The following is a 15395-nucleotide window of genomic DNA, read 5'->3' as shown; positions in this document are numbered from 1 at the left end:
CAAACAATAAAGAAATATGAAACCTCAAACTTTGATCGATTTTCCAGCCTATACAGAATGCCAGGAGAGATCTGGGAGATGCCAGGAGAGATCTGAGCAGAAGAATGGGGATGCACGGGAGGACACCATAGCAACAGTGACAGGTGAGCATGAATTTTTTTTTATTTTTTTCGCTGCCCCCAGCAGATTTAAATATTAAAAGGGTTTTCCGTGGCCCTCAGCAGGGATACTCTCTATCTCCTGCCTTATTGAGGCCTTATATTGCCTTATCCTACCTAGTGATAGAACCATTGGCGATGGCTATTCATTCCCACCCCGATATTAAGGGGTTCCCCATTGGTGATCACGAATATAAAACTAATCTTTATGTGGACGATATGCTCTATTACTAATAACTTAGTTTCTCTCCCAAAAAGTGATTATAACACACTTTCCCATTTTATGCAACTGTTGGGCCTTAAGTTTAATCCATCTAAGTTTATAAATTCACCACTGTAATGTCCCCTAGCCACTGTTAAACTGATTGTCCTAAATTTTGGCTTTCAGTCGAAAGATAAATATCTCCCTTACCTAGGTGTTAAAGAGGATCTTTCATATCCTTGGGCACATGCGGTTTTATACACCGCTAGAAAACCGACAGTGCGCTGAATTCAGAGCGCTGAATCCTTTATGTGCCCAGGTCAAGATATATATGGTGCCAATATCTCTTCACTTTCAGAAGGGCGTTCCCGACAGTCTGGCTGGGCTGAGAAGAACGCCTCTCCTGACAGTACTGTCCATAGCTCTATACTGGAAAAAACAAGGATCACACCGAGCAGACTGTATTAGCCGATAGCACCGTCTGTCAGGAGTGTCTCCAATTAAGGGGACTACCACAGTAAATTGTTGGGTATAGAAACAGCAGCAGTTGCCTTGCCAACCCCAACAGGGGAGAAATACCCAAACAATATGACTGACCCAGAGTCCCTCCAGTGACGTGGGTATGCCAGAAGAAAAGGCACTACGCTAGAACCAACTTGGTGAAAATTTGATCCTTTGTTGAAGACACGCTACAACACTACTCTTCCACTAGCGTTTTGTGATCACAATACTCCTTTCTCAAGTGGTATACAGTTAAAGCATGCCCATGCACCATGCACAGGCTTTCCTCATTGATGCAGCAGCCACAAACTTCCGTCCCCTTACAAGGCTCGCTCCTCCGTCCCTCACTCACTAGCTGGCTTGTAAGGGGACGGAAGTTTGTGGCTGCTGCATCAATGAGGAAAGCCTGTGCATGGCGCAGGGAAGCGCTAGCGGAAGCGTAGTGTTGTAGCGTGTCTTCAATAAAGGATCAAATTTTCACCAAGTCGGTTCTAGCGCAATGATCTTTCTTCTGGCATACCCATCTCACTGGAGGGACGCCATGTTGGTCATATCGTTTGGCCATAGCTCTATACTGTCAGAGGGGGCGTTTCCCATCGCCCAGTGATGACGCTAAGCTGTGAGGAAGCCCCCCCACTACTAGTCTATGGACGAGTACTGTCAGGAGGTGGGACGTTCCTCACAGCTTAGCATCATCGCTGGGCGGTAGGGAACATCCCCTTTCTAGTGAAATTGCCTTGTCATCTGGAATGTCTTATGTTCACCTCATTTTTCAATAAATCCTTTTGAAACTATTAAGTAAGTTAATCCAGTTAATATACTCAGGTATAGTGGGAGTGTGTTGATCTTTCCAAGAAGTTAGTTTCCTTATCTACTATTAGAATCTCGAGAGGGCTGGCCTATGGCTCTCTGTTACAGTGGATTTATCATTTTCTTCTTACCTCTGTGGAATACAGGGACTTCCATGCAAGACAAACAAGCATACATAAGAAATGGTTTGTGACACTATACATTATGCAATGCTAATTTCTTGACTTGAGCCCCAATAGGCAAAGCCTAGAAAGTGCGTAGTAGGTTGTCAGATATCTGGACTATGATGTCAGCAATGTGCAATATAACCCGTGATTATAATATTAACCAAAACTTTATGGGCTGGGTCTGCAAATAAAAACAAACACTCACTCTTCCTGTTCCCATGGAATTGGGTCCACTTTGGAGTTGGCCAAAAAGTGAGGGCTGTATCTGACCTCCACATACACCACTCCCTCCTTGGCTTTCATTTCGACAAATTCATAGGCGACCCTCTTAATGGCTTCTCGGTCTCCTCTGAAAGAAATAACAACTTTTAATGACCCAGAATACGATTCCAAGTTTTAGAAGGGTTAAGAATTACAATGGATTTAGAAAAGATACATTCTTTCATAAATGGCGCCAAAGTTCTAGTGACTCCTGGAATATTAGATACAGTCCACTGAGTGACGCTGTATATCCAAGAAAGCAACTATTCTTTTTTTTATCTAATGCAACCCTTTTAGAGCAGGTGATACCTAAACTTAGGTGCATTGTCACATATTGGTAGTCTATATTCCACCCTTTATCTCTCCAGTGTTACAGCCTACCCCTCCATGCTTTACACTGCATTCCTGCGTATTTGAATTGACTTATTTCTACATAAACTCACTCGGAATTTCTATGACAGCGATGGTAGTAATTCTAAACTACAAGTAACTAAATTGTAAGAAAAATAAGATTATTAAGTAACAGCACCAAGTAGACTGAACAACAAATTGAGCTCTGCTTTACTGAATGTGCACATATCTGAATATAGTGCACATTCTTGTTTGTACTTGAAAATCTCGGTGGTTTCTCATCCTTGCAGGAAATTCTGTATTACTACATCACGATAGGTGTTTGTTATTCAATGATAACTGGAATGTGATGAGGAGTCATGAAGTCAACCCTGTACAAATGAGATTACGATGAATCGGCCCAGTCCTCTGATCTCGTTCATAACTTTATGTAACCTACTTTTTTTTTCTTTTTTTTTTAAGCCAAACCCAGGGTCACATCTGTGTACAGGCTGTGCTTGGTATTACAGTTTAGTGTATAGGCCTTATAGCTTAGTGTATCACAGATTCCCTTTAAACATTTATGAGCTATCTTTAAGACTTGTTGTCACTTGACCTTTGGGCGCCACCAGGACAATAGAAAAGCTATAGATACCATTCATTGTTTGCACAAGCAATGGCTCATCTGTGTCTGCTACCGCAACAGTATATAGGTGACTGTGCTTGGTACAGTGCCCCATATGGATGAGATATGTATGGATGAGACATTGTGCGAGTGTGAACAATGTAGTGGATACAAGGCTCCTGTTCCTCATTGTACTAATGTGAAGTTTCAGGAGGTCGGACCACCACCACTAAACATTGATGGCCTATGTTAAGAATTAAAATTTGAGAAGAATCCCTTTAGCAGTGACAAAAACTGTAGAGTGATATACATTTAGGATCTTGAAGTTTTATAGAGAGGATGTACCTTCTGTACAAAAACCTAGTCCTGGCCCTGACATTAATAACTTGTCCTCCCCTCTTGTTAATCACCGTATATGATGACATAAAGACAGAACAATTTTTTTGTCTGTTTCCTTGACTGACCTTTGGGATCTGGGAACCTCTGGGTTATAAATGGTTACAAATGAGAGTCAACTGGAAAAGAAATTAGCAATTGTAATGCCAGGGCTGGCAGAGGTGGTGAATGACTCACGCTATGGCAGGCATGTAATGTTTGAATTTGGTCAGAAATTCTGTCAGACTTAGAGGTACATCATAGGATATGATCTGGAGGAGTTCTTCCACTGTGTCTGCTGGGATTTTGATCTGCCTTTTCCTAGATGGAGAAAAAAAATTACGTTAATAGAAATATAATCAAGACATAATAAGTTTCACAGGCACAGGATTAGCTATAGCAGCTCTACAGTGTGAATAGTGTGTCTATCTTAGCTTCAGTGGCACGCTTTGCAATAGAGGGGGCTAGTTATCAGAGATCGGCCCTTTATATACCGTCAGTCTTACCACTCCAGACTGGGCAGCCTGATGTTTGTTTGAGGCCAATTAACCCCCCCCCCCTTTAATAATACAGTAAAGATAGTGGAAACAGTGGTATAAGACTGGCCATAAACATTAGATTTTGGATGACCATCATGCTGCTGTCTGATCAATGGTGAGCGTATGCAACAATCCCACCTCCAAAAATAAGGACTAATCCACACAGCAGAAATAAAATACTAGGATATAGTGATTACCCCTTGATTATATCCTGTGATTATCCCTTTACCCTTTGGAACTCATGGGTTATTTGCATAGTATTCCATCTACATAGGGTGCCCATGGTTATATCTTTTTCACGTGCAGTCAGCACCTTTTGCACTGGTCACTACCGGTATGATTGTTAATTTGGTATAGGACCTCTATGAAGGATATTGCTCTGTGTTTTGCCATGCTCCCTGTTTCCAGTTATACTCAACTTTATATACTTTCAGGGGTTTATATACTTTTTAGGCATATCTTTTTGTACTTCTGTTTTGGCAGTTTTTGGTATGTTTCGGACATACATGTCCAACCCCCTCCTCTTTTTCTTGATATTTTGTATTTATTTCATGTTTTTATCATTCATCAATAAAATATTGTATTTTATTTCTCTCCACATGCTTCGAGTTTTTGCCTATGCAGTAATTATTTTAGTTTACTAGGGCGTTAACTTTCCAGGCAACTTAGTCTCATTTAATAGAGAATGTGATTGTGGACCAAAATGTTATGCGCTTTATTTAAAATCATTGGGCAGCACTGTGGCTCAGTGGTTAGCACTGCAGCCTTGCAGCGCTGGAGTCCTGGGTTCGAATCCTGCCAAGGAGTTTGTATGTTCTCCCCGTATTTGCATGGGTTTCCTCCGGGTACTCCGGTTTCCTCCCACGTGCCAAAGACATACTGATAGGGACTGTAGATTGTGAGCCCTATATGGGACAATGTCTGTAAAGCGCTGCGGAATATGATGGCGCTATACAAGTAAGCATAATAAATAAAATAATAATTGCTGTTTTCTGCTTGTAAACCTCTCTAATGTTGCTGATACTATGTGTCTCCCTTTTCAACTAATGTGGTGTTCACTCCCTGTTACTAGAGAAGTTCTATTCTGAATTATCTTTAAAATCAAGACATGTTCTCAGTGCGTGGAGGGAGCAGGGGCTGCTTTTCTTTACAAAGTCAATGAAGAAGGGAAGAGTTTGTCTCTCTCACAGTCTGTCATGTGATCAACATGCATGTGTTTGGCTCATTACAAGACAGGGGTCGGATTACTGTGCTGTGACTGTAACTAGCTGTGCACCTGTGTGTCCATCACATGACATTGAACTGTATATCACATGACCATGGATTGATTTTTATCCACTGGAAGAATGACAGCAAGCAGAGATCTAGAAAACTGAGAGGATTTGATACAGAAAGAATATTGGAAAACTGTACCACTTTTGATTATACACACAATGACACTTATTTACTGAAACTGGACAATTCCTTGAGGTTCCTGAAATCTTATTTTTTCTCATTTTAAACACATAAAACACAGTAACGTGCTACTAATATCAGTATAAGGAATAATTAGATCATTACTTTGCAAAATGGATAATTGTCTCTGGTTTGAAGCTTCCATCCAGGTGAACGTGAAGTTCAACCTAAAAAAGAAAAAAAAAAAAGTTACACATGATTCCTTCAGTTCCTAAAATACTTTTTACAATGGAGACTTTATACTGACACCATTGGCCATTTCTAAAGATGAGAACACAGTGCTGACAATTCAGAAGTCTAATTTAATCCCATTACATAAATCTAGAAGGCTAAATGGGGCCTAAATCTAGACATTGAGAGACAAATGTTATGGTTTATATAATTTATACTTGTACAATTTTCCAATATACTTTCTGTATCAATTGCTTATGGTTTTCTAGATCTCTGCTTGCTGTCATTCACTCTGCTTACTCTCATTGGATAAAAGTCAGTACTTGGTCATGTGATATCCAGTCTATGGTCATGTGATATACAGTCCATGGTCATGTGATGAACACATAGCCATGGACTAATTTTTATCCACTAGGAGTGAGCAAAATGAATGACAGTAAGCAGAGATCTAGACAACTGTGAACTTGATACAGAAAATATATTGGAAAGCTGTATAACTTTTCATTATACAAACAGTAACACTCGTCTGAAACTGGACAACCCCTTTAAGTGTCCACTCCCCATTAGATGTATCCTGTGTAATGGTGGTGAGATATCTTAACACTGACAGCCTTTAGTTTCTAAATGTTCTTGACATAGTTATGGTAAACCTTAGATCAGCAGGGTTCTTATCACACTGCGCACATAGTATGACTGGACAACACATGGTGCAACATGTGACAAACACAGACGTACAATAACTTCAATTCTCTAGTCAGCTTTTGAATTGTTTTTGTCTTGTCCTTTCGGAGTTCTCCCTATTTCCTCAGGTTGTGTCATTTTTAGGTATGGTATTTATGTTTAGTTAGCTACTCTGTTATTTTATTTGTACATGCACCCTCTGATCTGTTAAGTTCTGTGGAATAAGTTGGCACTATATAAATAAAGACTATTACTATTATTATCTAAGCTACATAAGTATTGACTCCTTTGAAGTTTGGTGATGGTCAAGACGTTTCAGATGACAATGGATAGCAAGGCAACCTTCTATTGTGAACATATTATTAAAAGCCCCAGAAACTGGAGAGCACAAACTACTGTATATCTTAAAGCAGTAAATGAAGAGGTTGAGCTGTAACAAGATGAATGAAGACACTGTCAGAAACCACAAAAAAAGCATGGAGGATCCTTAAAGAGGACCTTTCACCCCCTCCAACACGTCCAGCTCTGTACATCATTTAATAGGCATGGTTCCACTGATTCGGGAACAGTTGGAATCTTTTCTCTAGTCCACACCATTGCTGAGCAAACAATGCTGTTATCTTTGTGACTGATAGGCTCTGTACTGTCAGGAGCATGGTGTCAGGCAGGAGCAGACAAGGAGTGTGATTCTGAGCTCTGACACTGGCTGCCTCTGATCGGAGCTCTGAGTCACACCTTCTGATGTTACAGAGCTTAAATAGCACATCAAATACCAAAACTACCTGCACTTGTTGCTCAAAAATGCTGTGGGCTAGAGAAAAAAATTCCAGCTCAGCTGGAGCTCAGCCATTAACAGATGTGGAGAACCAGTGGCGTAACTAGGAATGGCGGGGCCCCGTGGCAAACTTTTGACCTGGGTCCCCCCCCCCACCGAAGACCTTGACCGACCCCCTCCTACGCATTCCTGCGCGCTCTATTATGCCCCATAGTGGCCCCTGCACACAGTATTATACCCCATAGTGGCCCCTGCACACAGTATTATGTCACTTAGGTGGCCCTGCACACACTATTATGTCCCTCAGTGGCCCCTCCACACAGTATTATCCCCCATAGTGGCCCCTGTACACAGTATTATGACCCTTAGTGGCCCCTGCACACAGTATTACGTCCCACTGTGGACACCCATAAACAATTATTATACTCTGGGGTCTTTTCAGACCCCAGAGTATAATAATCGGAGACCCAGGGGGAGAAAAACATTTTAAAAACTCTGTTACCTATCTCCTGGCTCCTACGATGTTGGCCTTCGAAGTAGTCCATCTTCAATGATGTCAGACGTCACATGACCAGGGATGCAGGCCGGGGTCATGAGACGTCAGACGACTAGGCCGAAGCCTGCCCGGATCGTGGAGAGGTAAGTAACAGTGATATTTATGTTTCTTACCTCTCCCGGGCCGCCGATCATTATACTCGGGGATCCGAAAAGACCCCCGAGTATAATGATAGCAGCGGTAGCGGCTGTCACCAGGCGTCTAATGTTCCGAGCCCTGTGGCAGCTGCCTTTGCTGCTACGGTGGTAGTTATGCCACTGTGGAGAACTTGAATTGGTGGCGGTGGTGAAAGGTTCTCTTTAAGATCCAAAGAGAAGGGACATTTGAGAGAATACTAAAAAATTGACATCTATCTGTCCTAACTATATATTTCCCCAAATATCTCTACAATAGAACTTGGCCAAGTAGCTGATGCCTGTGATGAATGATCTCCAGGAATGCGATATGATCTCTATTTGTCATAAATAATATATTCTTGTGTTATTCCGAAATTCTGTGGAATGACATTTTGCAAAGATTTGTTGGACATGAGATCTATATTAAAACAACTATTTAGTCTTCTGACTGCCAAATTGCTTGCTCTGGATCTGGTTCCACGTCCTCATTGTGAAATGCATCTCTGCCATTATAATTATATCCCAAAGAGGAAAAAGACTATGCAGTCCATTGGGAGCCCCTAAGTTTCCATTAAGAGGATCACCACATAGCCTGAGGACAAAGTGTTTTTCCCAATAGCAAAAACATCTGCTTCCTCTATAGCAAGAAAAATAATCCTGAAATTTGTGCATTCCCAGGCGGCATTATTTTTTAGCATCCTATATGCGTTATACATTGTGTTAATGACAGGCGTTTGGAGAAAAATGGAAAGCTTAAAGGGAATTGTAGGCATTGTGTTGTAGAGAAGGGGAAATAATCAGATTGATATGGAGTTGTTTGAGAAACATTTACTAAATGTATTTTATATTCATTTAATTTCTGTTTATTCTAGCTTTAGGAGTCCAGTAGGCGGTTCCATCCATTTTTGAAAACCTTCCTTGGAGGATCCTGTTTCAAATACATTTATATACATCTTTTATGTTAGACCCTTTTAAATGTAATGGATCAGATTTACCAAAGAATCAGCCATTTAGGATGATAAGAGTAATAAGTTCTGGTTCTTGCCTCCCCTATGGACAACATTGCCCTGCACACACCCATTTTACATAATTGTACCCAACCCTAGGTCTGTGCCATTGTGCTGTACTAGAAGTAATGCAATACTAGTGAACTCTATAGGCCTCGGGATGGATGGCTATAGTCACATCAGGATGGAAATTCCTCTCCTGCTAAAGACAATACTGGATTCTAATGCAATTCTATCACAACTAGGGAGCATAATTAGTCCATAAATCAGGTTATTAGGCTGCTATTAATAGTATTGGGTAACATTGTCTTTCAATATCTAATCACAAAACAAGCCATAAGTAATCTCTGTCATTTTGCTGAGCCAGGCTTGTGCTTTGATGGACTATGATCCCCTCCGCATTCAAAAACACATTACTGTTTGCTGAATCACACAGAAATAAATGCTAAATGATTAGTTATCGATGAAGACCAAAGGGTAAATGATAATAAATAGAAAAAAATTAGATGTCATCTATATGTAAGGGTGTGTGCCCTGTGGCCCCCAGGGAGCCCTAAAAAGAAGGCATTGCAGTACTCTTCAAAGAGCCAATAACCTACATCATCAACTTCTACAGTGGGAGACTCCCTACTGTTATATACTTGGCAATCCAAAGGGCCTGTTCACACTTTGGAGAGGAGATCTTTGCACGCTGATTAGCCTTGTAAGATGGGTTCTGTGGCTAAATCTGCCAATTGAGCAGGATGATTCTTTTTCCAATGTACTGAACAAGCATCAGTCACTGCCTCCCATTGAAAATGACAGGAGGCAGATACCAGACAAGTTGATTTTGCGGCACTATACGCCTCAAAGTCAGTTCATAATTCCTCTGTGTAAATGGCCCCTAAGAGTCTGAAGAAGAAGGGGCATGGCAGGTACTCTTAAGTCTTGTAAGAAACTAAAGGCACAGCGAAGCAAATGATCGATACATTAATAGACCCAACATTCTGTAAATGTCTGAACTATTGTTCAATCACAGTTAATAAGGCCGGATGATATTGCAGTTCAGTCCCATTCAATTGACTGAGACTGAGCTGCAACCCTGCCATGTAACAGCTGAATGTGATGTCATAGGCTTATGAATCAGAGAGCACATTGATCACTTCAAACAGCAGGTCAGGGAGGATGCCCAGTATGGGAATCCTGTTGATCTGATATTGATGACCTTTCTAAGGAAAGGTCATCAATACTGGAATTCAGGAAAAACTAAAGTGAAGTCAACAAGTAGTTAGTTGCGGGATGATAATTGGCTATTGTTCACCATGGTTTTTACCCTAGCAGCTGGGCTAGTTTTCAATCTTTCCATTTCAAAGGTTGAAAATCGCATTGAACCTACAAAGAAATTGACCTGCTGAAGGTGAGTTCTCAGCAGTGTGTGGATGTGATTTGCCTAAGGCTCTGTTCTCACGGAGTAACGCGATTTAGACACGTATACACGTGTCAGAACGCAGCGCTTCAAAACAGATCCCATTGATTTCAATGTGTTACACGTGTAAGCCGGCACCCATTGACATCAATGGGATCTGTTTCGAAGCGCCACGCTCTGACATATGTATACGTGTCTAAATGAGTGGCGCGTTACTCCGTGGGAACGGAGCCTAAATCACAGCAGGACAGCTGCAATTATTCCATTAGCATCATCAGCTGCAGCCTGTGCTGTATACACTTATAGGAAACAATAGCAAAGAGGAGTGCACGATGCATCGTGCACCAGTCTAATTAGCATATGAATAATAATGGACTTATTCAAAAACCATTGAGGCAATTTACATACTAAAGGTAGGTGTGGAACAGCCTTTCTAAAGCCTATGCAAAGATTTGATTAGTTAAAAATGACTTTTCCCAGTGATAGAGCCCCTTTAATGGACCCTTTCCTATATTAAAGAGGACCTTTCACCACTTTTGGGCACGTGCAGTGTTATATACTGCTGGAAAGCTGACAGTGCGCTGAATTCATCGCACTGTCGGCTTTCCCGATCTGTGCCCGGTGTAAAGAGCTTACGGTGCCGGTACCGTAGTGCTCTATGGCCAGAAGGGCGTTTCTGACCATTAGCCAGAGACGTCCTTCTGCCTCGCGGCGCCAATCACGCTGTGCTGTGGAGCGGGGAGGAACGCCCCCTCCCTCTGCTCACAGCGCTCGTCCATAGACGAGTATTATCAGGAGAGGGAGGGGGCGTTCCTCCTGGCTCCACAGCACAGCGTGATTGGCGCCGCAAGGCAGAAGGACGTCTCTGGCTAATGGTCAGAAACGCCCTTCTGGCCATAGAGCACTACGGTACCGGCACCGTAAGCTCTTTACACCGGGCACAGATCGGGAAAGCCGACAGTGCGCTGAATTCAGCGCACTGTCAGCTTTCCAGCAGTATATAACACTGCATGTGCCCAAAAGTGGTGAAAGGTCCTCTTTAATGATCTGATATGCAATAAGCTTCCCTAGGCCCCTGGTATAGTGCATGAAAAGGATAAATCATGTGCTATTTCTTTGTCCAGACCACACATATACTTAAGAATACCTAAAATAATATATTTTTTTAGACTTACATTTCAAGATAGACCTTCCATTGTATTTCATAATCATAGTCACTCACCTCTGGAAACTGTCCAACTCTCCTATGCCCTTTGTATAATGTGAAGCCCACAACCCATATTCAAGTAAAGACTGATATTTACTTTTTTTTTTGTAACTATAAAAGGGAGAACAAAGCAATACAAAGACAATGACAGTGCAAAGGGTGAGCATCAAGCAACGCTGCATTACAAATGAGGTGCCAAGGCTAGACACATACAAAGGGGGAGACGGGAAATGGAAGCATCAGGTAAGGTGGGAGGGGGGTGAAGAGATGTCAGAGACCCTGCAATGCGCAATAATAGTCTCATGGGAACCAAATAGAGTCAAAGGCAGGAATTTATTGTTCAAGGAGGCCGTCAGGTATTCCAGGTTGTGGAGACATTTTACATTCTATTCTATCCACAAGGCCATTAAGAGATTAAAGCGAGTTTGATATAACATAAATCTTGTGTCTATGCTTGTGAATAAAGGGTCTGCATATGTGCAACGACAACAACACTCTCGTTCATGAGCTTTGTCTTGTAATGTATTCACTTGAATGGCGTTGAGCTGCAATACCAGAAAAGGCCTATTTATAAGAATGGCACTATTTCTGAAATAAATGCAGATCAAACACGACCCTGCCATTGCCACCTAAACCTGTGAGTCACTTGAGAGGAGATGCAGTGAATTTTGGATTCCATTCATATATTTTTAGAACACTCTGTCTGTGATCTCTTGCCAATATGAAGATATTAAAATTCTGGAGAAATTTTTCAAAATCTCAATTAAAACTGAACAATCAGCTATCAGAAATGTATTGATTATTCACATCGGTAGCGACCTGCGTTCACATGGGAATTCCTGTCTCACTTTTACTCGTAGATGTGTCACCTTCTTGGTGATTTGCCATCATATTGCAAAGTTACACTAGGTAAGGGATATGCTTGACCTATGGGTGGTGTGTACAGGGCCTGCTGCAGACAGAGCTGGAAACATTTAACCCTGCTTTGTAGTTACAACCTCAGAGTAGTACAGAACTGTCATACAGCACTCATAGAAGTCTATGGAACACTACAATAACACATAAAGTTTATGTCAAATTCCATAAGGAAAAAATGGTGGAGCATGTTATATTGCATTGGATGCCGCAGTCACCAGGTGAGAATCATAAAATGGCTGCAACTGAAAGATGGTTAAGGCTGTCACCGTGCATCTTGCCGCTGTGAGGACACCAAGCTTCCCTAGAACTTGGGGTTAAGCTTGATATCTACATACAGACACCCTGTTTTTGATACAGTTAAACTCCATGAACGTTTCACTCCTAAATCCCCTAAGGAGTACCCTGTGTACGATATGAGATTTGGGGACTGGTGACCATATTAACAGGGTGAGACATCTGCCCTACCCTACTAACAAGAATCCATATGGACTGCTGGTAACCTTCTTGTTTTCGCCCCAAACGCTCCTGACTTATTTGATCACCAGTAAGATCTTCCCACTATATCTTAATACTGTTATGGTTATTTGTATCTTTAAGGGTTTTGTTTTAATATTCATGATTAAAAGTTATATTTTAGATAACAGATCCATATGCTTTAATCTGTAAATTGAACTTCAATACCAAACACAATCCGTGGACAGATGTGGTGCTGTTTTTTGCAGAATGAAGCCATATTTTTCTAAAGCTGTACAGTCAAAATAAGAATCACAGCCGTAGAGATCATGATTCTATTACTGCATTCGGAGTGGATTCAGGTGGGGATGAGTGAATGTGTTTCCCGCAGTGGGTATGCCAGTAATACCTGGAGTGGATTGCTGCAAGCCCCTTCTAGATGAATGCTACAGTTGCATAAAAATCTGCAACAAATCTGCTGTATGTGAACAGAAAAGGTGCAAGGACAATCCGCTGGGAGGGGGTCAGTGTGCACCCATTAAGCCTGAAGACTTGTGGACAAGAAGTATTTCACCACTCAGAGGAGCAGTCATCTGTAGATTATACGAGATCAGAGAAGATGTCAGTTGTATTTGCCTTCCAAATATGTCATTTAATCTTAACCCCTACATTTTTCCAGGTGTGGCACTGGGGGGTTGGGGGGGGGGGGGGGTCCTAGATACTATGGGGAAATACTTGGGAATCACGCCAGAAAACCAGAGGTACTTCATGGGTATAAATAAATAAACAAATATCACATTCTTATTTCAGCTTTTGGGCCTCTGTCTTGTTTATTGAAGGCTTCATCTTGTCAAGAACGTCAGGGTCAGCTTGTTTCGAAACGACCCAGCTATGTAAATATCACCTACTTGTCATGCTTTCCTTGCAGCTGTACTGTAGAAGCTCAGGCCCCTATATACAAGTATGACCTTTAATAGGAAAGAAAAAACGCTCTCCCTCTATCTACGGCCTAGTTATCGTAGGAGCATAAAACAAGTCATAGACATTGCTCCAGATGCAAAAAAACTTTCTGATTTTCCACATATAAATCCTTTATTAACAGTATATACAAACAAGCTGTCTTTCAAGTATTTTTACTCATCTGGAGCAGAATATAAAATGAAAGCTGCAAAGTGCTTGGTTGCGATGGAACCACATTTTTGCCTTTAGAGACCATTTTAATAAGTCTACCCCATTAACTTCACTCTCCTTTGTGTCCTGGTACCTTGGTAACAAAGTCACTGGTGATGCCTTGCCCTCTTCCAGCTGACTTAGGCTACGTTCACATTACCGTTATTGCTGTCCATTGCTGTTATCTGTCATAGGATCACAGCAGCGAACAATAACTGTAGCAGAGAAACGGACAGAGCCCCGTCCCATTCACTAAAATTTACACAACATGATGGACAATGTCTTCTGTCATGTTTGTTTACTTTTGTAATGGAAAAAAAAGCGCTGTATGAAGGATCTTTCCTTCCATCAGAAAAGTTAAAAAACATGATGGAAGAAAGCTTTGTCAGGTTTTTTACATAGGGCTGAATACATACAGACTCCCAAAGGAGAGAGCCTTTGATGGATGAGAGCAAAGAACATTAAATGACGGTAGTGTGAACATAGCTTTACTGGTGTTTACTGATACAGTCAGTATAATCCAGTACTATCAAATAATCCAGAGGTGTACATAATAGTCCCATAGTGTCCCCTCCACACAGTATAGTGATCCACAGTGGCTCCTCCACGTGGTATAATGTCTCTCAGTATAGTATCCCAATTAATTTTCCAAAAACTTTGGGGTTCACCACTCACAAGCTATTATTATACTCTGGGGTCTGAAGAATTTGGTCAGAACAAAACCACTGAGCAAGATCGCCCAAGTACCACCTCCTTGGGGATTCGCTGCCGTGCTAGGGAAATATGCCTTGCGAGTTGCTGACCCCTAAAGTAGAGCTTTATCCATCCCAGGTAACTCACAAAGAGGGTAATTCAATACCCTGGTGACCTAATGGCAATGTGTGCACAATATAGTGTTAAATTGGTAATCCAGTTTCTAACACTGATCCTTAGATAAATGGACATTACTGTACTGGATGACAAAAGATTGGACATATAATCATCTGATCAGTAGAGACTAGTCATATCAGAACAGAGTCATCAGAGACTGTGGACATAGCCCTACAGCCACACTCAGCATTGAAAGATTGACATCGTACTACTGGGTCAATGCAGGTCAAGACCTATTAGAACACTATATAACAGAAACTTGTCCTACTCCGCTCAAGGACACATTGTTCTGTGCTGAATTTAAGCCAACAATTGCTAGTTGCAACCATAAACACTTATTAAACATGTATCCAACTTCAGCAAGTAAGAAAGAAGAAATTTTATGCAAGCATGCAAAATAAAACTGAACTGAAAGAGGATCTGTTACTAAATTTCACAATACAAACTGCATACATCAGTATATAGAGCGGTTTGAAAGGTGTTCTTCATCAGCATCATTATTATTATTATTAACAGTATTACTACTACTAAAAATGACATAAATAAGGAGTTCTTAGTCCTGATAAAGCTGTGTCTACTTTGAAGTCTTCATTATTAATATTACTAGAGATGAGCGAACAGTGTTCTATCGAACTCATGTTCG

The 15395-nt window shown here is 41.3% G+C and overlaps 1 protein-coding gene across 2 annotated transcripts in view; it reads right to left on the bottom strand.

The window, feature by feature from the left end:
- Positions 1–15395, bottom strand: part of ADA (adenosine deaminase) — a 63880-nt gene that overhangs the window by 14691 nt on the left and 33794 nt on the right. The window contains exons 2-4 of one of the 2 annotated variants that reach the window (XM_075277068.1): positions 5529–5590; positions 3628–3750; positions 2044–2187 (exon numbers count right to left, since the gene is read on the bottom strand). In XM_075277068.1, coding sequence (XP_075133169.1) covers positions 2044–2187; positions 3628–3750; positions 5529–5590 — 329 coding nt within the window. Of the gene's footprint in view, positions 1–2043; positions 2188–3627; positions 3751–5528; positions 5591–15395 lie in introns of those variants that run through there. The other variant, XM_075277069.1, reaches the window with a different exon arrangement.

The sequence above is a fragment of the Leptodactylus fuscus genome, chromosome 6, assembly GCF_031893055.1.
Source record: "Leptodactylus fuscus isolate aLepFus1 chromosome 6, aLepFus1.hap2, whole genome shotgun sequence".
NCBI lineage: Eukaryota > Metazoa > Chordata > Amphibia > Anura > Leptodactylidae > Leptodactylus > Leptodactylus fuscus.
This window is presented reverse-complemented; position numbering and strand designations above follow the sequence as displayed.